We start from the raw sequence: 22,949 nt of genomic DNA on the forward strand, positions 1-22,949 counted from the left end.
GCCAAGATACTGGAGTGGTTTGCCATTTCCTTTTTCCAGCTCATTTTACAGGTGAGGAAACTGAGTCAAATAAGGTTAAGTGACTTGCTCAGGCTCACACAGCTAGTAAGTGTCTGAAGCTGGATTTGAACTCAGGTCTTCTTGATTTCAGTCCTGGAGATTCCACTGGATTCCATTGGGCCATCTAGCTACCCATCAGCTTTTTTTTTTTTTTTTTTGTGAGTTAATCAGGGTTAAGTGACTTGCCCAGAGCCTCACAGCTAGTGAGTGTGATATGTCTGAGGCCACATTTCAACTCAGGTCCTCCTGACTCCAGGGTCAGAGCTGTAACCACTGCGCCACCTAGCTGCCCCAGCTCATAGATATTAGAAGCAGAAATCACACTCCAATCCTCTGACTCTCAGTCCGGTCCTTTTCCCACTCCACCACAAATCCCTTCACAGTAGAAGGTGATGAACAAGACAGTGATTCATTCAAAACACATGCCAAAGGAGAAAATCTATGTGAACATTTCAGGAGAAAATCCATTGAATTTGACAAGTATTTGTTAAGTTCATACTCTGTGCCAGACTCTGGGCTTGGATCTGGGGACACAAAAATAACGACAACTTCTGCTTTTGGGGAGATGTATGCAGAGAAGTAAGTATGAAACACACACATATACATATATAAACATACATATACATATATATGTGTGTGTGTGTGTATGTGTGTGTGATTTCAGAGGCCACAAAGCACTAACGATTGAGAAGATTAAGAAAGGTCTAGGCCATTGGGCCTTTAATGGAGGTGGGGCTTCCAAGGTGGGGTAGGCGAGCAGGGGGGAAGAGGGAGAGAATTCCAAACACGAGAGGCACCCTGTGCAAAGTCCCACAGGCAGGAAACAAAATGGCATGTACGGGAAACAGCAAAGCTATGGGTGGGAGGTCAGGGTGTCCAGAAGGGAAATAACCAAAGCTTGGTCCAGAGATTTCATTGTCAGGATGGAAGGGCAAAGGCAGATTGTCGGGGCAGAGTCAGGTAGGATTTTAAAATAAGCTGAATATGAGAAATAGAGAAACAGGAGTCAAAGATGACCTGGAGAGCTGGGGTAACCTAGGCAAAATGGGGGTGGGGTATAAGGTGGTCATTCAGGTGCTTTCTTTAGTAAAGGTAATGTTCACCAGCTAATAACAGAATAGGATAGGATAGGATAGAATAGGATAGGATGGAATGGGATGGGATGAGATTTGGACTTGAGGTCACAAAGATATTTGTGTAGATTCTGCTTCTGACACTTGTGATCCTCAGTAAGTTGCTTAACTTCTCTAAATTTCAGTATACTCATCTGTAAAATGGGGATAATGCTAGCACCTATCTCACAGATTTATTATGAGTATGAAATGAGATAATGTGTGTAAAGTGCTTTGTAAACCTATGACCACATGGATTAGAGTTATTGTTATTATTTTAGAGCAGAGTCCTTTGGATAGATTTCAGGGGGTCTGTGAACTGGGTGGGAAAAACAATTACATCTTTATTTTCACCAATCTTTAATGGAGATTAAGCATTTCCTTTAATTATGAATGTAGGCAACAATCCACAGTAGTATTAGCAGAACCTGTGACTTTGTCACCAATAGAAACCTCAGATATTTTCCTTTTTTAATGGTATTTTTTCCAATTACATGTAAAGACTATTTTTAACATTGATTTTTATAAAAATTTGAGTTCCAAATTTTCTCCTTCCCTCCCCTCCCCCCTCCTTAAAATCTTAAGCAATTTGATATAGGCCATATATGTGCAATCATGTAAAACATATTTCCATATCAGTCATGTTGTGAGAGAAGAAGCAGACCAAAAAGAAAAAAAAACATGAAAAAAATAAAGTGAAAACAGTAATGCTTTGATCTGCATTCAGACTACATCAATTCTTTCTCTGGATGTGGACAGAATTTTCCAGCATGAGTCCTTTGGAATTGTCTTGGATCGTTGTATTGCTGAGAAGAGTTAAGTTATTCATAGCTGCTCATCACACAATGTTGCTGTTACCGAATCAGATATTTCCATGTCACATTAAAGTTGTTGTAGATATCTGGAAATATCATTTATACTCATCACTATTTCAAAATTATTGCAATGATTAGACCTGCCACGAGATTGCATATGATCAAAGTCTTCCTCTCTTCAGACTATAATTTAATATAGTTAGCTTCCTCTGTAATCCTACGTATTTTATTTTATGCACTTAAAAACACTATTCTGAGAAGGAGTCCATCGGTTTTACCATCAGACTGCTAAAGGGGTCTAAGTCACAAAAGAGATTACTTGCTCTAGAGAATGGGGTATGGGGTGAGGGAACATGACAATTATCCTAAACCCTGGACATTTGGGGAGTGGGGAATGAAAGGAAGCCGGTGCTAAAACCACTTAAGACTCTGATACCCATAATCAACCCATAACACTCTCCTGCCCCATCAGAGGGGTTGGCCCCTCGCCCTCCCCTGCTCCCAACCCCATTCTGCACCCCCTCAGCAGGTTACTTGGTGGCTTCAGCCTTGATATTCATTTTCACCAGATTTTCACCTCTACAGACTGAAGTGAGCACTCAGTGAGAGTTGTCCTTATCCTGAACCTCTTGGGGCTGGGGATGAGGCAGTTGGAGATTACCATCTGCGGCATAGTGAAAAGTGCGCTGGAATGATGTCAAGTAACAGGAGGGAGAGGGACAGCCTTTCAGAAATAGAAGTGATAACAACATTGCCACGACAAGATGCTACTCTATTCCAGCGGATTGCAGGAACCAATCTTGGTTTTAGAGAAAAGAGGAGGAAACATATCTTCTTTTCTCCTGGGAAAGAGATAGGAATCTTTGGGTGTAGGAGTCTATACATACTGTCAGTAGCAATTACTTTGAAGGTTGGATTTTACTCAATTTTTTTTTCTTTGTTACAAGGGAAGATTCTACAGGAAATTATTCTGATGGGGAAAAAGGCATAAATAAAAGCTATAAATTGGGTGTGTACAATGGTGAGGGTGGAGGGAAGGAAAGAAGACATACTAGACCTAGAGTTCAAAAGAAATGGATTAATTATGACAGACAAATCATTTCACTTTTTAAATCTCAGTTTTCTCATCTGGAAAATCAAGGGATTGGAAAGATTAGCTCTAAGATCCTTCCCAGCTCAGATATACTATGATTCCATAATTAAAATGTCACTCTAAAGGACGGCTAGGTGGTACAGTGGATGTGCAGAGCACCAGCCCTGAAGGACCTGAGTTCAAATGTGGCCTCAGACATTTATTAACTGTGTGACCCTGGGCAAGTCACTTAGCACCCCCCCCACCCAGTTTTCTCCAACCAAAAAAAAAAAATGTCAATCTAGAGCTGGAAGGGACCTCAGAGGACACCTAATTCCAGTCATCTGTACACCATTGTCATGGATAGATGAGCAAACTGCAGCTCAGAAGGATTAAGTGACTTACCCAGGGTCTTACAGATAGTATTAAAGATTTTAACGCAAGTCTTCTGATTCCAAGTTTGTCACTCCTAGATCCAATACTCTATGGCCACTCAAGGAATATCTAGAGAGAGTAAAGAGCCAGAGAACCTCAAATACCTGGACAGACATTCTCAGAGATAAGGCATGTTGAGAACAAGAGAGGAAAGGAGGCCCATTTGGAGAGAATTTTTCTAGAAGCTGTCTCCAAAGGAGTTGGAGTGGTTTTCTGTCAAGTAGAGAGGACAGCATGAGCAGAGGTCATAAAGAGAGCTAGTGGTGGTAGTGGGGGTCTGTGCCAACTGCATGATGCGAAGTAGTCTGGGCAGAGCAGAAGTGAGAAAAAAAGAGAAACTTTGTGGTTGTGAGTCTGTGTAAGTAACTAGTGTACCCCATGGGACATTTGTGGAGATAGATCCAAACAGTGTATGCCTGAGCTCCCCAGACAGATCCCAGGGACACATTGGGCTCTGTGCTGAAGGACTTAACTTTGAGATAATGAAGCAATCCCCTTGTTGGCCACTGAACAGGAAGACCCATTGTCATCATCCCTCTTCTTTCCAATCTTCGAGTGGTCTGGTACAACCCTGAGACTTCAGGTGAAGGGTAGCCTTCTTCATCCTTGAAGCATAGTAACTGCTAACCACATGGCAGCTAAAGTGGGAACTCAGCTAGGCTAGGTGAGCTCTCCCTGGGCTTTGGGGCTGGAGGATGCCTTTTTCTGCTTTGTGTTTTCTCCCCTGAGTATAGGTGACTATATATCAATATGCAGATGGATGTGACCAGCCGTGGAGGCAACATCGTGAGTTTAAGAGGGGTCCTGGCTTCCTCAGTCTGTGCTAACTGCATGACAGGAAGCAGTCTTGTGAGTAGGAGAGGAGGGAAGATTGTGGGTCCTCAGTATCAGCTGCACCGCAGAGAAGGGTCCTCTACAGTCACTACAACACTTCTTGGAGAAGATAATCTGAGAGAAAGAATACAAGGGGCAGCTAGGTGTCGCAGTGAATAGAGAACCAGCCTTGGAGTCATAAGGACCTGAGTTTAAATATGGCCTCAGACACTTGACACTTACTAGCTATGTGATCCTGGGGAAGTCACTTAACCCCATTGCCTCACCGCCAAAAAAAAAAATGCAAAAAATACTAAAATACAAATATAATATAAATAATACAAATAAAATGCAAAAGGAAACTAATGTTCTTGAAATAAAGCTGTAACTAAAAAAAAAAAAAAGGAGAAGAATCCAAGTCTGGGACTGGCATGACTGAAGACGTGGACCATGAAGACATGGCGGGAATTGTTTAGATAGTGTAGAGAGGGGATGACGTGAAATGAATGCCAATTCAGCAGTCATGAAAACTGTCTTGATGTATCAGCCTCTCAAGAGAGTATTACAGTAGTTATGCTGCTGTTTGTTTAGATTTTTCTGTCAATTCATATTTGGGAGTCTTTGTGTGTGTTGAATATTTCTTTTGTATAGAAGAAATAAGCAGCTAAGTGGTGCAGTGGATAGAGTGCCAGGCCTGGAGTCAGGAAGACCTGAGTTCAAATCCGGCCTCAGACACTTACTAGCTGGGTGACCCTGAGCAAATCTCTTAACTCTGTTTGCCTCTGTTTCCTCATCTGTAAAAAACGAGCTAAAGAAGGAAATGGCAAACCACTGCAGTATCTTGGCCAAGAAAACCCCCAAAAAGGGGTCACAAGGAGTCAGACAGTACTGAAACAACTGAACAACGACAACAAATAGAAGAAATAAATAGCTGTCCTGTGCTTATCTACACTGTACCCTGAATATGTTTCTATACCCCACCTTTGCGAAGCCCCAGACATGAGCAAAACCTAATCTTTAAGTAATTTCCCCAGAGTTCTGAGGTGGGGTGATGAAGAGCCAAAGAGTACAAGAAAGAGTCTGACCATTCTTTTAGTTCTTGTGCTTGAGCCCAGAGCTGAGAAGAATCCTTAAGTGGAGAAAGACACAGCTGAAAGCTCCAGCCCCACTGGGCTAAGCAGCTGTTGCCTTGTTGTATTTAAATTTTAAATTCACCTATGAAAAGCAGTGACCCTAGGCAAGTTGCTTAATCACACTGAGTCTTAGTTTTCTTACCTGTAAAATGGATATAATAATGCCAGAAGTAGCTATTTCAGAAGATTCTTGGAGGTATAAAATGAGAACATGTATATAAAACTCTTTGGAAATTTTAAAGCACTATGTAAATGACAGGTATTATTATTATAATATAAAATAAATATTCTCTTCTTATTTGTTGGAATTCTGGTGGAAACTATCCTGGAACAAGTTGTTATCCTATTAATAGTTTTTATATTAGCATTCTGTGGACTACCGCACAGGTAATTAAAATAACTGCTTTTTGTAGCTGAAAATTTTTTTTAAAAAATTCAATGAACAAGCCTCAGAAGGAGGCCCAGGGCTGAGTGGTGGCCTTTAGCCTTGAAACAAACTCATTTATCCTAAGCTTTCAGTGTGTTAGTGTAAAGAATATTGTCCCTCAGTTCTAAGGTTGATTCTGCTGCTAATCATCCCTGTTACTTAGAGAAACAATTTCCCTTTTCTAGGTTTCGGCTTTTCCTCATTTTTAAAAGGAATGTGTTAGATAATATTTTCTTTTAAGGTCCCTTCTGCCTTGACATTCTATGATGCTAAGGGTTAGGGGTTTAATGTGTTATCTCTCTTAGAATGGATGCTTTTTTTTTTTTTTTTTTTGCTTAGGCAATTGGGGTTAAGTGATTTGTCCATGGTCACACAGCTAGTAAGTGTCAAATGTCTGAGGCCACATTTGAACTCAGGTCCTCTTGACTCCCAGGCCAGAGCTCTATTCACTGAGCCACCTAGCTGCCCTAAATGGATGCATTTTTAAAGGACCCTTGAGAAGAAAACATTCAATCCAGAGGAATGAATGATTAACAGTAGAATTTAGGCATCAATGGGGACTATATATATATATGTATATATAATATATATTTTTTTCTGAGGCATGGGTGGAACTTCTTGATCCCCCTATAAGTAAGGGCCAGTTCAATGAAGAGAAAGGGCAGGAACAGGTGGGGGAAGAGCTCAGACTAATGCAAAAAAGGCAGAATACATACTTGGGTCTATCTTTTGGCTCTTAAGGGAGAAAAGAGGAAAGCCGGAGACTCCCAAGCTGTCTGTACTGCCTACATCAGGCAGGATGGATGATTACTGGAGAAGATTTAGGTAGGAAGTGAAAGAGAAAGCGTTTATTAATTGCTGACCGTGTGCCAGACACAATGCTAAGTGCTGAGGATAGGAATAGAAAAGCAAGATAATCCCTCCTCTCAGGGAGCTTGCATTCTAATTAGGGGAGATTTAGGAATGAAGAAGCCTTTGGCTGCAAAATGCCTAGTGCTCCTTTCTGGCAGGGAGGATGACAAGGCCCAGGTAGCCTTAGGGGGCAGCAATAGGTCAGATGTCAACCCTGTTGCCTCCAGGATCAAATACAAAAATGCCCAGTTTGGGTCCTTTTCTCAAGCTGAACTGCCAAGTGTTCAAACTCTACTGCAAAGAACTGAATCCTGATGGGTTGGCTACATTGTTTGAATGCCAAATGTGTGTTTGTTTGCCTAAAAGACTATTTTATGGAGAACTCACACAAGGAAAGCACTCTAACAGAGGTCGGAAGAAGAGGTACAAGAAAATTCTCAGGGTCCCTCTGAAGAACTTTGGAATTAGTTGCAAGACATGGGAGACACTGGCACAGTAATGCCCAGCATTGCATGCCTGAACCAAAGAAGTCCCTGTGCTCTACAAGCAAAGCAGAACTGCATTAGCTCAAAAGAAACGTGAGATGCAGAAATGGAGGGACATCTCTCCTTTTAATGTTCATGTGGACTATTTGTGCCCAGCCGGTGGTAGAGCCTTCTGAGCCTGTGTTGGCCAGAGCAGCCACGGTTGGACACACTGTACCTTGACCTTGACGAGATAATATCATTTTGGTTCTCTCTGAGCATGAGGGACGGCAATAACCAACCAACTCTGTTCATTCAAGTGTGTAAGAGACCATGTCCCTAAGCAGTGATTGTTGGGAAAAGGGCAGTGGTTCCAAGGGTTGGAGTAGACTGGGGGGGGGGGGGATTGACTCCTAGCTATCAAGGAGCTTCCAGAGCTTGCTGGGAACTGGGTAATAGGGTCATTGCAGGGGAAGGGCTCTCCTCAGCCTGCTCTTGCTTGGCTCTCAGGAGTCTGGTGGGATATGGACAGCTGCTTCAGCCAGGGGAAGGGAATGTGTTGCCTCGAGGCGCTGAAGGTCTTTAAGGGGAACTAGGGGACCACTCTTAGGGATGTTAGAGAGGATTTCCTATTCAGACATAGATCAGACTAGGTGACTTTTGAGGACCCTTCTGACACCACATGATTCTATGATTCTAGGGTCCTAAGCCTTCACAAAGTCCTATTTTGATGCTTCATCACCATCATCATGATGGCATGATGCTTCATTATGGCATCAGGTGACCCTGAGTTCTCAAAGACTGTGGAACACAACTTCTAGCAGGTTCTGCCATGACAAAAAGTCTTTAAGTATGGTACCAGTAGAAGGCTATGTCTCCTTTCTGAGAACCAAACTTGCTAAATTCAGGGAAGTTCAACAAGAGTATACCAGTCACTTGGCAATGAATTCTCTGACCATGGAAATCCATGCAATAAGGAAAAATAAAAAATAGCTCTCACTGCTTTTGAACCCTTATATAAATGTGAGCTATCATTATAATGGGTGGTATGGCCTAATGAAGAAAGAGTTGGCCTAGAAGCCACAAAGACTCAGGTTCAAATCCTGCCTCTGACACTTACTGACTATATAACCCCCTGGACCCAAAACCTCTCAGTGTTCTAAGATTATAAGTTGCAAAGAAAGTTCTGTCTTGTATTGTAGAAGGTGTTTCCTCACCTGGGAGTTCCCTAAACCAATGAAATCACAGGTCCAGTGTCCTATTTCTATCCATATTCTTAAAATCAAGCCAAGAAACAGTGCAGAAACTCTTAAATGAGATTCATGATCACCCCTCAAGTAGTTCTAACTATCCACACAGGAAAAAGTAGGCGGATGAAGAATGTCTATTATCTACCAGGGGTGGGGAACCTGCAGTCTCCAGGCCACATGTGGCTTTCTAGGTCCTTGGATATGGCCTTTTGACAGAGTCCATTTGACAGAACAAATCCTTTTATTAAGGGGATTTGTTCTGTGAAGTTTGGATTTGGTCAAAGGGCCCCATTTGAGGACCTAGAGGGCCACATGTGGCCTTGAGGCTGCAGGTTCCCCACCCCTGGAGACTATCACATACATTTGGACAGGCAGCCTATAGAGTTCATCCATTGGCATCTATATTGAGAGGCAGTTAAGTGGATAAGAGCGCTGGGCATGGAGTCAGGAAGAGCTGAGTTCAAATCTCCTTTTAGATCCCACTTACCAGCTGTGTGATCCCAAGTAAGTCATTTAGCTACCATCTACCTCAGTTCCCCTAACTATAAAATGGGGTAATAATAGCACTTAATTCCTAGGGTTGTTGTGAAGATCAAATGAGATAAGATTTGTAAAGCTCTTAACACATTGCCTGGCATACAGTAGGCATTTAATAAATGCTGGTATCCTTCCTTCCTATATCTTGGACAGGCACTGAAAAGGACAATGAACTTAGCCTAGAACTGAAGCCTAATATCCCAACTGCTAATGCTCTCTGTCCCAACCTCCCTTGTGTATATTTGTATATGTTTGTATTTATTCCGGTTCTATTTATGATTCATTTATTTTTACATGTACTTCTCGTCTCCATCAGAACACAAGCTACGTGCTAGCAAGTATTGTTTCATTCTTTGTACTTGTATTTACAGTGCCTAGCACAGTGCCTGGCCCACAGGAGAAACTTAATGAATGCCTGTTGACTGATTGAACAAGACAAGAGTGGGTTGGGTAGCCTTTGTGAACTTTGTTTTTTCAAAGACTTAGAGCTTCTCCCAAGAACAGAGGCCCAAATTTTTAACTTCCATATGCACTCTGAAGTCGCATCCCTCCCATTTTTTTCTTCCCCTCCCCAGCTAATTTATGACAGAATATGGCTGAGGGTTGCATAGGATGGGCAGGTACCAATGAATTGTGCACTGCTTTGTTTAAAGGAATACTCCCATTGATGAGATCACAGATTCATCAGTGTTGAGTGCTGGAGGATTCTACAGTGGCTAAGTAATGGACCAGAGTAGGTTCCTGCAGAGCAAAAAATCTACAGGGTGGGAAAGGTGGGGGCAGCTGAAAGGTTGGGAGGTCGGAGAAAGACTTCCGAGTTCTGTATTTCTTTGCCAGGTTGGATTCTCGGGAAGGAAAAAAAATAATAATATGGAACCTGGCAAGCATCGGCACCCACCTCTGACCCAACAGACCACGGCTGCTGTCTTGCCTTCTACCCCCACCCCCTGACGGGGATAGAGGATGGGAATGTCGGTGAGCAGAGGCCCAAGCTTGGATGGGCTGGCCCGTGTCCTCGATTCTCACCGGCTGTATGTGTGTATGTGTGTGTGTTTGGATGGGTGGGTGGGACTGGTGTGGCGCCGCTGAGGCACGCTTGGCCGAGAGCCCAGAGCACTCTCTTGTAATCACAACATGATCTCGTGTGCGAAGCAGCAGAGCTGGCTGGGAGAGGCCGGCAGAGGCCCCAGGTCCAGTTCTCCTCTGTTGGCTCCGGCTTCCCCTGGGAGCTGCTCTGAAATCCTCTCTGTGCCGGCCGCTGCTGCTGCTGCTGCTACTGCTATGTACCCGGCTGTGAGTGGTCCCTTTGCTGTTAGCCAGGGAATGGGACTGGGGTCTTCGATGGTGTGGGGGAGGAGCTGATTGGCCTGCTAAAATGACCTCTCCCTTTCCAAATAGGGAGATTTGCTGTTGTGGGCAGACAGATAGACATAGCTGGGAGTGAGGGTGGGGTGGGGAGGAAGCTTCTACCAGGTGGTCACAGCAGTGGCTGGGGTGTATGTTGGGACTTGGGGCCTTTGGCACTAGGAAAAGTGGGGGAGCCGGACAGGAAGAGGGAGGCTTCAAATCCTCTCTAAGGATGTTGGGAGTGGGAAAGCAACTCCTATAGAGAGAAGGAGGGCCTACTACAGCCTCCCCACCCCCACCCTGTCTGCCTGGCTGGCTCAAGCCTTACTGTCCAGACAGCTGGTAGTAAAGGGCACTAAAGGGAAAGGGCCTGTGGGATCTGCTCCTGCCAATGCCTTATTGGTTGGATCGGCAGGAGCACAGACCTGGGGTGCAGGGGGGCTGAGGAGTCTCAGGAGCCTGGGATAAGTGACTTGGTTGCTTCTTTCTCCTTGGGGTTCTGGGATTGGGATGGAAATAACCCACCCCATCCAACCTCTTGAATCCCCTGGTTGTTTCCCAGCTCCGGCAGGTTCCTGTTGCCAGAGACAGAGCCATTTATAACTCCCCTTCCAGGCTCAGCAGCCTTGCTCCCTGGAGAACTCAGAGGGGGAAGGGCAGGGGAGGAAGCTTTGTAGGGAGAGGGAATGGGGTGGTTCCTCGGGGCTGCACTGGGGGTTCAGAGGAGCTTGGGTAAGATCCTCACTAGAGGCTACAGGGATTCCTCTACCCATCTGACCTCAGGAGGCATCAGACACCTGACAACAAAACAGACAGAGATGTTTCACTGTCCTTCCCCCCTTCAATATCCAAGCAGCCATGGCCGGACTGGGAGTGTGGTTGGGATATGCTAACGGCCTCTCCGTGGGGCCCATCACCTCTGTCACCTCTCCTGCTTCCCCTTTCTTGCTGTGATCCAGCTCTGGCTCTTGACAGCCCAGGAGAGAGGCCTTAGTCTGAGGGAAACTAAGGCAATGGGGCACTGGCACATTCATGGCAGTTCCAGGTTGGGAGAGCTGGCAGGTTGTGAGAGGAGCAGAGGGAGGAGAGAAACAGGAGAATCTGGCGAGCTCAGGGACTGGCTAGCTCTGGCGCCCTCAGCACCGGAGCTGAGCCATGGGGCTTTGCAGGGGGCTGGGGTAGCTGACTCCCTGCTTCGAAAGAAAGAGCAGAAGGACGAAGAGCTGGACAGGAGAATTGTGGCACTTAGAAGGAAGAACCAAGCGTTATTGCGCAGGTACCAGGTCAGCAGGGGGCTGGGGGACTGGGGTGAGGGGAGGAAAATTAGGGGAGGTGGATGTGGGGGAGGGGAGAGACAAGGACCCAAGGGAGCGAGCTATCTAGAGGACGTGAGACCAAGGCGGGCCATGAGGGCAAACCCGACGGCTGCTGGCAGCTCTGTCTAGTAGGCTCTAGACACCTATTCCTGTCTCAGGGACTGTCTGATCAGCTCCAGACACCTGTCCCTCTATCTCAGGGACTGTATTTCTTGATCTGCCTACTTTGGTCTCTTTATTTGTTTGTATCCACACTCATATGTCTAGTCGTGGTTTGAGGCTGGATACCTCTGTACATGCTAGCACCTCTCTCTGTGTCTTTATACAGTCTCTAGGTTGGTGGTGGCTGGTGGCTATGCCTTCTCATGTCTGTCTTAGATTGTCTTGCCTTTTCCTTTGAAGCCCTAGTGCTTAGCACACTGCTTGGTACACAGTAGAGGCTTAATAAGCACTTTTTCATTCATTCACTTATTTGGGATATGTTGTCTCTTCAAAGAAGTTGAGGGAGAAGGGTGGAAGCCTGTGTCTATGAGATGCCCAGGAGTGTTGACTCTTGGAATATCACACAGGAGATTGAGGAAGACCGGAGGCAGGCGGAGCAGGGTGGTATGGCCGTGACTGCTCCTCGGCCACCTCGGACAGATGGACTCACCATTACCATTACCAAGGCTCATAGTGTAAGACTGGGCTCTATGTGAGAGTGGGTATGGGGTGGGAGGCGATAGTCAGTCCATGTCCCTGTGGGTGGCTTTGCCTGATTCCTCAAAGGTCTAAGGGCAAGGACATCTTTCTCTAACCCATCAACTAGCCTCAGGAAGTGCCCACATAACCACTTAACTTTCCCTTAATTAAATTCAAGTCAATTCTATAAGCATTTACTAAGTGCCTAGTATGGAGGCAGCTGGGTGTCTAAGAAAATGGAACACTGGGCTTGGAATTAGGAAGACCTTAATTCAAATCCCATTTCAGATGTTTATTAGATGTGTGACCCTGAGCAAGTCACTTAATCTGTCTAGCTCAGTTTCCTCAACTGTAAAATGGGGATAATAATAGCACCTACCTCGCAGGGTTATTGTGAGGATCAAATGACATAATATTTGTGAAGCAGTTATCAGTGTCTGGCATACAGTAGGCACTTAAGAAATACTTGTTCCCTTTCCTCTACCCTATGTTCCCATAACCTCTTATACTTCCTGACTGCTCCTCACCAGGAGAAAGAAGACATTCCCAGAGTTTGTGACCTCTTTCTTTCCTTGGGCCATGGCTAGGGGTCCCGAAAAACAGCTTCTTCAACCTCCTTGCACCTATTGTCCCCTTCCTCTCCTGTTCCTCACTGTCCTCCATCATTTTTTTTTTTTTTTTTGCTGAAGATGACCCTTACTCTTTTCCTCTGAAATCTAGGGTAGCCACATTCAAACCTCCAGGAGTTAAAAACCCAGTTGTGAAGAGAAAAAGGAGGAATCAGGGTTAAGGGACAAAGCCCCATTGTCTCTTCTCCAAAGATTTCCCAGCTCTTGGGTGACAGGGTCACTAAGGCATTTCCCTGCCCCCCTTGGGTGGCACTGGGCCTCCAGAGAGTCTAATGCTGCTGGTATGCAAGCCTCATTGTGGAGTAGACTGACTTTCACGGCTCCAATAATGGTCGTTTGCTGATTTCCAGAGAGAGTCATTACTGGCATAAGAAGATGGGGGTGGGGGTAGGAGATGAGCAAGACCAGAGAACCCAGGCATCCCAAGTCCCAGACCACTACTCTGTCCATGGAGCTCCAAATTAGCTTTCATTCTGAATACTGAAGGGTTAAGGAACCCATCCCCTTCAGGAGAAGCGAGTGGTGAGTGAAAGGAGAATGAGCAGCCATCCCAACAGCCTCGGCCCAGGAGTGAACAATGAGGAGGAGCTTGGGGAACAGGAGGAAGAAGAGGATGAGGAGGAAGAGGAGGATCACACCTTTACCTTTCGGTTGGGGAAACGGGTCCAGCTGGCAGTGACCATGGAGAACAAAGCCAAGGTGAGACAATCCCCTGAGTGCAGGGGAAAGGGGGGAAGGGTAAGCTGAAAGAGGGTCACAGAGATAGGGACCAGCCACTGCTTACTCAGCTGCTCAGCCACAATCAGAACTCAGGTACCTAGTTCCCAGCTCCAGGCTGCTGGCTGACCAACCTCTCCTGCAATGGGAGGGATGTAGTCCATCCCACTCTTTCAAGTTGAAGGCTTCTCTGTTCTCTCACTACACTCAACACTTCCAGGGCAAGCGGATTGTCTCAACCAAGGCTGGGAGCCAAGGGGAGCAAGACCCTCCAAGAGGGGGCTCCAGCCTAGGAAGCCCCATGCAAATAGCAATCACTATGGAACCTGGACAAAAGGTAAGTCTCCCAGGATGCAGAGGGTCCAGCCAGGTTCCAGGATTCCAAAGCTCCAAGGGACTGGGAGCTGCATTTAGGGGCTGGTAGGAGGGATGGGACAGCAGGGAAAGTTGTATGTGGTCTAAAGAGGCTTGTAGCCCACCTGCGGGGGACTCTGAGAATTTGCCTGAGGTACCCCAAGAGTTTTCAGCTATGGCAAGAGGAGTCACCAAGAATGCCATGTATAATATGGCCTGGCAGAGTCTGTCATGCAGCTGGAAAACCCAGCATTTGTACTGGGTTTGCACATGGAGATAGACAAGTGAAGAGGAAATTCTTGCTATTCATGCTTATCCTGCTACAGATGAACAACTCAGTTCTAAGAATGACCTCTGGGTGGCAAAAGCACCTTTCCTTTCCATGTCCTTCCTAGCCTTCCAAGGGGTGGTGGCACAACTCTCCATCCTACAAAGATTCTGGGAGCCCCTTGTTCCAGACCTAACCTTTGCCTCCTCTCCCTTGTCCCAGGCTATGGGTTCAGGGACCCAGGAGTTAGGGAGAGATTATGCTCGATGGAAGCAAGAGAGGGAGCAGATTGACCTTGCACGCCTGGCACGGCACCGGGATGCTCAGGGAGAGTGGCGTCGCCCCTGGGATCTGGACAAGTCTAAGCATACGTAGGTGCTATTATTGCAAGACAGTGACCATGTGGCTGGGGTGGGCTAAGGGCTCTGCCTAAAGGGATGGTGTGACAAATTCTCAGAGGCAGGATCCCTGGAGCTGCCTTGGGGCTCCTATACCTTTTGTTGGGGGTCTATATTCCATGCACCATATTTTGCATCTTATCTTCTAGGCCCCATGTCCTTCCACTCATGTCTCTCTGTTCTACCTGACTTTGGGGAAGTACAGGTCTGGGCTGCAGAGGATGTCCCTGTTGAACTACCCTGTCTTTCCGACTGCCTAGGAACATTGGTGGAAACTCAATTCTTTTTTATTTCTCCACAGGTTTCAGGATGCCAGCAAATCCAGGGATCTGGGCATGCCAGCGGGTAGCAGCAAAAAGGGTGAGTAGATCCCTACATTCTACCTTCCTCTTACATTTTCTGACAATTTTAGGCAGAGAAGCTTGAAGTATGGGTAAGGCACGATGGTGGGTGAGTAGTTTGGGGGTTTCCTCAGAGTTTAAGGAAGTTTCCTTTGTGGGTCTTAGCTTCCCCCTTTAAGTACTGAGCCCTAGAAAAATGACTGCCCATCACACCTTCCCAATCCGAACTGCATGGTATGATGGGGTGAGCACCGATCTCAGAGTCAAAAGATGTGGATTGCAATCTCAGGTCTGACATTTCCAAGTTCTGTGATGTGAACAAGTCACTTAATTTCAGCACAGTGCCTGGCACATGCTAGAAGCTTAATAAATTAACCTGCAAAATGAGATTGATACTTGAACTACCTTTTTCACAAGGCTGTTGTGAGGAAAGTGTTTTGTCCAGCTTAAAGCATTGCATACATGTAAGTTACTATTATAATTATTCTCACTTGGGATCCCCTGTCTCCAAAGTCATTTCCTGTTCAATTTGTTCCCACAGGACCCAGGAATTACCGGAAGTTTCAGTCTCGGCCATTGCCCCCTGATGAAAGAGGTAGGCAGGGTCAGAAGATTTGGGAGAGATGGGGGTGGTGGAACAAAGGTCTTATGTTTCTCTAGCTCCTGCACAAGATACACAGAATACTGAGCCCTGGGCTGGTGAATCGAGGATCCTGACACTGCTGTTGTGTGCTATTTCCTCCATAAAGCCTTCCTTGATTTCTCCCAACTAAAAGTGACATCTCTCTTCTAAAGTTTTCTTAGAGGATTTTTTCTGAACCTTTCTTTTGGCTATATTAGATCTTACTATGTAGCATATTTATTTGTGGACACATCATACCCCTCCAACTTGTTGGATGGCTCTTTGATGGCAGAATTGTATCTTTTTTATCTGTATCCATGGCACCTGATAGTACCTCGTACACAGTAAGAGCTTAATAAATGTTTGTTGAATTGAATCAAATTAATCCACATATCTTTTCTTGCAGGTGGTGGTGCTCACAGTGGGAACCTAGGTAAACCCAAGGTGGTACCAGCCATGAGCAGTAAAGCCCGTGGGAAGGACAGGCTAACTGGCCGGGCCCGCAGGTAATAGGCAGCAGGGTGAGCAAAATCGGGCTTTGGGTGCCAGGTGAGTATGCCTGGCTAAGGCTGATTTTCTTCTGCCCAACTACATTTTTTTCCTCCCCTCCTGCTCTCCCTACCTGTGACAAAGGACACTAAAAAGCTCAAGATCCAGGTGCCTGGTTTTCCTGTCCCTCTGAGGCAGGGGCACTTCCTACCTGGATCTATCCCTTGTCACAGGTTAATGAGATGCTGGGAGGGACTGCCAGCAGCAGGAGTCCAGTACCTCTGGGAGGTTGTGGCATAATTACAATAGCGACATCCCTGGAGGTAGTGCCTGGCATGCCTTTCCCAGGCAGCACAGGCAGGGACATGCCTAAAGTCCCCATAGGATGAAATAGTGTGGGTAGGGTGATAAACAGCAGCTGTGCATGCAGAAGCAAAGAAGCATTCAAGGAAGTGGGGAGGGTGGGAGAGTTAGCCGGGTGGAGACGACGGTTCACAGGGACCAAAAACAGAAGTGAGAAGGAAAAAACTTCGCAATTATTTTCATTTTGTTCCCATACTAGTTGTGTGAACATTGACACCTAAGTTTCTCCCTTGGGAGACACATTAAACTGAGAAGGGGGTTCAGGGTACATGTGGGGTAGAGAGGGAAAGGGGTGCCTACCATATGCTCTATCTTGACAGGTGGGATACGAAAGAGGGAGAAGAACAATCCTTTCCCAAGGATGACTTAGAGAGTCAGGTGGGTGCCTGAGGGATGCAACTGGAAGCAGGAGAGAGGAGGGACCCTGAATTCATTGACTCAGCTTGTTTATACATTATTTTAGGGATCTCACAACACAAAGAGGTTACAGAATGAAGAGGAGGACAAACAGAAACAAAGGAGTCTGGAACACAGTGACCAGTGTGGTATTCAGGAGCCCAGCACTGGCCAGTCTAGCCCAGATGGGCACCAGAGAGAAAGAGAAGACAAGCTCAGCACTGGTAACCCAATGTCCAGTCTAGAGTCTAGGTCTTCCCGGAAGGTTGCACCTGTGCTCCCTTTCTTCTCCCCAGGAGATGCCAACAGCCCTGCACCCAGGGCAAGTGGGAGCAATAAGCCCACCTCAGGGCCTAGTGTCAAGGAGAGCAACCTATTCTCCTTTCCTGACAGTTCAGAGCAGGCCCAGAAGCTAAATAACAATATGGCAGAGCTATGCCTCCATGACAGCCCTGAACAGAAGACAAGATCCCAGGAACCCACTGAGGATGGCTCAGGCCAGGCTGGAATTCAGGGACAGCTTGGCACAGTGAGACAGTCCAGCCAGAAAAACCAACCAAAGGGAAAGAGTGACAAGAAGAGTGGTGAACAGGGCTAAAATGAACCCCAGAAGATGGTGAGTGGACCAGTTCTCTTATACCAGGGAGCTTAGAAAGGAAGTGCTGAATCAAGAACTCTAAGCCTTCTGGGTAACAAACTGTTGGCTTCTGGTTTGCTGTGCCAGGCTGGCTAAGCAGCTTGGCAAACTAACAAAAAAAAAACTGATTTGAGGAGAGGGAGGGAGCTCCCTTCATGGATGTCACATGTACATCAGTGTGGGCACATGTTTGTACATGCAAACTAATACACCTGTAGTCTTCCCACGGCAGCACCTCAGATTCTAAAACAGCTGGCACCATATCCCAAAGCCCCTTTAGTGCATCCTACAAGCCATTCCCTTCTGCGTTATAAGAGCAGAAGCTGCTCATTGTGTTCAGGACCCCAGAACGTACCTATCTCACTTACTTACCCATCACTTCTTAGAGTCTACGATATTTCAAATTGGTCTGTTGACTAGGTTCCATCCACCAGTTTGAGGGTTCTTTGCCCTGCTGATACGACTCCAATGGCAGACACTAGTGTTCCAAGTCCTGTGCTTGTAACTCCCTGCATTGTACCCCAAGTCATTTAGGTACTACCTCACTTACCATTGCTTCAAGTTCCCAGAATTTTGCCATCTGCTCCCAAAGTTCTTTCAGGGAGTAAAAGGTGACTCAGCTAATGGAACAAGAAGAGTTTGCCAGCAGCATGGAGGGAAAGAACCCAGCCAGTTGGCATAATCTGGGAGGAACAGCAGGATTTGAATTGGCCTCTTAACTACAGGACATTCTACAGAGTTGGGGTTAGACTGGGAATAAGGATTCATAGGGCTAACTATTGTACCACTCCTTCTGTCTTTCAGAGTGAAGAGAGAAAAGCAGGAACTCCTTTGGGCATCACTACCTGTGGTTAACTCCCTTGAGTACCTGTTATTATCCTTCCCTCATGAATCTCATTTCCTGGATCTCATCATTTAGGCCCCAGATTTCATCATATATTTCCCTTTGCCAACTTTTTCCTCCCGAGCATTGCCCATTGCTGTCCATCTCTGACTTTTTTATCTTAGCTACGCTTTTTACCTGCCAGAGGAGGTTCTTCCCTTCGCCAGAAAAATGAACCATGGACAGTTCAAAAGATATGGGATCCTTCTGGTGCATGATTGAAGAGGTGGAATATATGAGGAATGGAAGGAAATTCATGATCCTGGCTGGCCACGTGTATTGCTGTATATACTGCAGAATGCTGGGCGGCCTTGGACTTTCTCCCTTCTAGGATCACAATCTCTACTTTCATGGTGTGAAAAATCAGTGTACTGAAATGAAATATTGCCTTTAAAAGAGGTCTGAGTGGGACTGTGCTGGGTTCTTACAGTAGGGAGTAGGGAAAAGAGGAAAAAAAAGTTTAGAACTCTGAGTTTGGTGTGAGGGTAGAGTAAGAAAATACTTTCAAGGCTTGAGGATATTTCTGTTCATGTGGAAGTAGGGCCCCTGAGGGATATATTTTTGGACTCTAGGATAAGATGGAAAACCCAGTTCCTAGCTGGGGACACTGGAAGACCCTTATCTTCTAGCTAGACATATATAATTCCCTTTAGTTGGTATAAAGCATTGGAATTCCTCTTCCCCAAAAGAAAACTTTGATTGGGGGGGGGGAGCCTGGCCTTGAATTCTGATGACCTCTAACCCCTGATTCTGATAAACTCTAATCCCTGCCCTCAAGAAGCAGCTGACTGTCCAGATGTGCTGCCTTCTACATTGAGAAATTTGTGTGGTTGTGTCTGCATGTGTGACACTATGGGATGAGGGATGTAGAATAAGGAACTGTGAGCAATGATTTACGTTCTCTAGTGGGTTCCTGAGCTGGAGGGATCCAGGGTGGGATGGTAGTGAAGAGGTGACATTTCACTTGATGGGAGGCAGCAATCTCAACTTTGCAGAGTATTTCCCAAAAAAATGTCAGGAGAAACAATGCCACAGATTCAGGTTTTAACCTACATCAGATGCTGAAGAGAATGGTGAGTAGTTATGGAAGGAACATACAGTTTCTCAACTGAAGGGAAATTATAATCTAAGACAAATAAAATTAAGCATTCCTGACGAAATGTGAACTATTTTCTGTGATATGGTATAAAATGGTTAGTGTAGCTATCCTCTGCCATTCTTCCACTGTGTCCTACCTAGGGTTAGGCCATCTCCAAAAAACAACAAAAACCATACGTCTCTAAAAATACACACACACAGACACACGCATACACAGTACTGGGTTGCACCCACCTTGAATCCTTTTCTCCTATGCCCTGCCTGCTTCTGACTCTGCTAATCTGAGGACCTCCAGCCTGGGGCAACCTTCACTTTACCGCCAAAAGATGAGTTTATTTCCATAGACCTGGAGGAATACCATACTCTCGATACAAGTCTCTTAGAAATCTTAGCCTGGCCTTCACAGTCTTCTGGTCTGTGATTTGGGAGGGACAAGAGACTGTAAAAGGTGCAATCCTTATGAAAATATGGGAGGCAATCTGGGACTATGTCTGGAGCTGTTAAGGCAGTGAGCTGGATTGGATCAAGTATGGAAAACAACAGAGAGAAGGTCTGAGGACAGGGTTGTTCTGGGGCCCATTTTAGCTCAAGGGAAAAGCATACTAAGAAATTTTGAAGAGAATCATTTTTATATAATCCTGACATTTCCACTACCCAGTGTAGGCCCAATATAGCTTAGCTCCAAACTTTTTTTTTTTAATTAAGAAGTACTGCACAGCCACAGAAACAAGAAGGTAGATTCAGGTTCCCCAGGGCTATCCAGTGATGACAAAAACTCTTCTCAGAGCAATTTTGGTTTTCTTAGGGTGTCTTGATTCCTTTTATCCATCAATACTGTCACAAGGATTTGGGGACTATTTCTTCATTTGACTTCACACTCTGGTTTCTATTTAAATCTTTGGCTTGGGCCTGAGCTGTCCCTTATCCCTGCACTGTCTCTCCTCTGTTTACATCGCTAACATTCTTGTCAGCTGCTCCCAAACCACAATCCTTGTCTCTTTAATGTTCTCCCCGGTAGCCAACTCTGTTTTTGGTGTTTGCCTCTGAACTCTCCTCCCCCAAGTTCAAACTTTGTCAACCAGCGGAACACCAGAGCAACATTTTCCTATAGACTCCAGAGAGGTCCCACATAGGTATAAAAGGGGAAGCAGTTATGGCAGGAGCTACAAGAAAGGTTATGGTTGGTTTTTTTTTTTTAAGCTAGAATTCCAGAAGGTCGGTCTGTCATTTAATCTTAAAACCGGCCTCAGGAAATGGGAGAAGGGCTGAAATATAACAACACTAGGCAGGAATATGGAGACAATTGCTGAAACTCCTACACATCCAGGTCTTTCTTGAATTCTTGCAGTTATGGGTTAGGGGGAGGGAGGGAAGGGAGATAATAAAGACCCAGTTTCCCTTTTGCGTCCAGCTGAATCATTTATATCTCTGTGTGTTCCCCCTAGCTCAGCACCACTTCCGGAGCCACAAAGCTTATCAGGGTTTAGGGTAGGAAGCATTCACATACAACAGTAAGAACCCTGAAACAGTGGGAGATCTCAAAGCTGTGGCAGCCCTGCTGAGGAGCTAGTGCTACTTTCTCTTAGACGAGGCTGCGGGAGCTCAGACGTCAAGGCCACTTATTATCCATCCACTTGATGCCAGGCCTGGCACCAGAAGGAATGGTATGTGGCATCCGCTGCTCCTTTTATGGATTAGCTTGGGGAACAGCAGGCTGCAGGCCAGGGGGTGAAGCAAAACACATCAGGACCTTTATAGGAAACAAAAGCGGAAGCTAGTTCAGAAGTCTCCTCCCCAATAAGATCAAGTTCTTTACTATTGTCAAAGAAATGAGGAACATCACTGGCATTTTCCCCTTTCCTTTGTATTCTTGGAAGACTTTTCCATTCTACCTTCTCTTCAACCCTAACCCCCTACCACACTATTAACAGTTGCTCTCTTCCTGTTACATAAGGATGGGAAGTTGTTTGTCACTGGAAATCAAAGAGCCTCCTCTTAATGCAGTCCTTGCCTTACAGTGACAAAGGAGAAGGTTAGGCCAAGTAGCTTTCTACCCTCTATAATAATATTGTAGTTATACTTCCCTCTTCTTTACATCCAGCCTCCCAGAGTATGACTTCTGCCCCAGGGATAAATACTGTGTTGGAAAAATATCACCTCATATTTATGAGGCATCTTTGTTCCCAAGAGCTAAAAGCATGTTCACATCTCGCAGCTTCTGATAAATTCCCATTTAGTGATAAGGAAAGAGAGAAGCAAAAAGTGACTTAACTAAGGTCACACAGTCATTGACAGAATAAGCATCGGTGCCTAAATTCCCAGGGTTCTTTTGCTACTTTGCCCCACCCCTTCCAATAATACTTTCATTTGTATAGCACTTCATTTACAAAGGGCTTTCACATAGGTTATTTCATTTAATCCTTCAAAATTAGAATCACATACTATCCCCATTTTACAAGTGTGGAAACTGAGACTCAGAAAAGTGAATTGATCTGGCCAGTCACTAAGATGCTAAGTGGGACAGCTAGTCCAGTGTTCTTTTCACTATATTATTATTATTTGTCTTTGTATCCCAACTTCTAACAGGTAGCATCTTCTACACATAGCAGGCACTTAAAAAATGCTTGCTGGATTGTATTACCTAAGCCAATAGCAGAAGAGCTGAGTGGGAATGTCAGGTATAGAACTCACTTACCAAGGACAAGTTGAGGGAGGACCTTATCTTTAGGAGGCAACTCTGCTTTATCTACTCATCTAAAAGCTTAAACTGTTGATACAGCAGAGTGAGAAGTAAATTAGAAATAGAAGCTGCACTAATCAACATATTTCTTTATCTGAGTTGATTTCTGAGTTGATTCAGAGGGTTTGTGAAACTGAATGAACAAAGTCTCCTACCCCCTGGTGTAAATTGGTCATTATTTAACCTAGGACTTAGCAAAGGACCTATCAATGAAATAAGAGTTAGAGAAAGTCTAACAAGGCTTAGCTACACCAGCCATAAGTAGGTCAGTTTATAGCCAGCTATTTGAAAGAACTAATCACGCATCACAGATGCTTTTGTGAAGGATATGGGCACGAGCTTGCACGTGTGTGTGTGTGTGTGTGTGTGTGTGTGTGTGTGTGTGTGTGTGTGTAAGGGGGGGATGGTAATGCTATTGTTTTAGTGGGAAACTTCCTTCCTAGTAAGAAGAAAGAGTTCTACTTACTGTTTAGCTCTCTGGCAAGGGTGAATGCAAGCAGGAGTCACAGAAACAGCAAAATGTCCCCCTAGTTACCAGGAAGGTCAGAATCATCATGGAGTATAGAGTGAAATTTCGGTTTTGGACTCATGCTGCTGATAGCTCCTTAGTGATGACTTAGCTGTTCCCATTTGTACCATTATGTCCAATATGAGATCTAGTTGTTTCTGTACTTGAGTCGAGGTCACAATTAGGAAAAGG

General features: G+C 45.4%; 1 protein-coding gene across 3 annotated transcripts; it reads left to right on the forward strand.

Annotated features, from left to right (window-relative positions):
* Nucleotides 1–10,104: 10,104 nt before the first annotated feature.
* On the forward strand, nt 10,105–19,571 carry CCDC9B (coiled-coil domain containing 9B). 3 transcript variants are annotated; one of them, XM_027869835.1, is made up of 12 exons: nt 10,105–10,263; nt 11,487–11,600; nt 12,203–12,310; nt 13,454–13,642; nt 13,881–13,997; nt 14,505–14,653; nt 14,982–15,040; nt 15,563–15,616; nt 16,050–16,149; nt 16,816–16,873; nt 16,959–17,507; nt 18,333–19,571. In XM_027869835.1, the coding sequence occupies exons 1-11, from the start codon at nt 10,105–10,107 to the stop codon at nt 17,487–17,489; spliced, it is 1,638 nt and encodes a 545-aa protein (XP_027725636.1). In that variant the 3' UTR covers nt 17,490–17,507; nt 18,333–19,571. The 3 variants fall into 3 exon arrangements, with proteins under 3 accessions (XP_027725636.1, XP_027725637.1, XP_027725638.1); XM_027869836.1 differs by having other exon boundaries at nt 13,457–13,642; XM_027869837.1 differs by lacking the exon at nt 10,105–10,263 and having other exon boundaries at nt 11,510–11,593.
* The last annotated feature ends 3,378 nt before the right edge of the window (nt 19,572–22,949 follow it).

The sequence above is a fragment of the Vombatus ursinus genome, unplaced genomic scaffold (genome assembly GCF_900497805.2).
Source record: "Vombatus ursinus unplaced genomic scaffold, bare-nosed wombat genome assembly UNPS02014794.1, whole genome shotgun sequence".
Taxonomy (NCBI): domain Eukaryota; kingdom Metazoa; phylum Chordata; class Mammalia; order Diprotodontia; family Vombatidae; genus Vombatus; species Vombatus ursinus.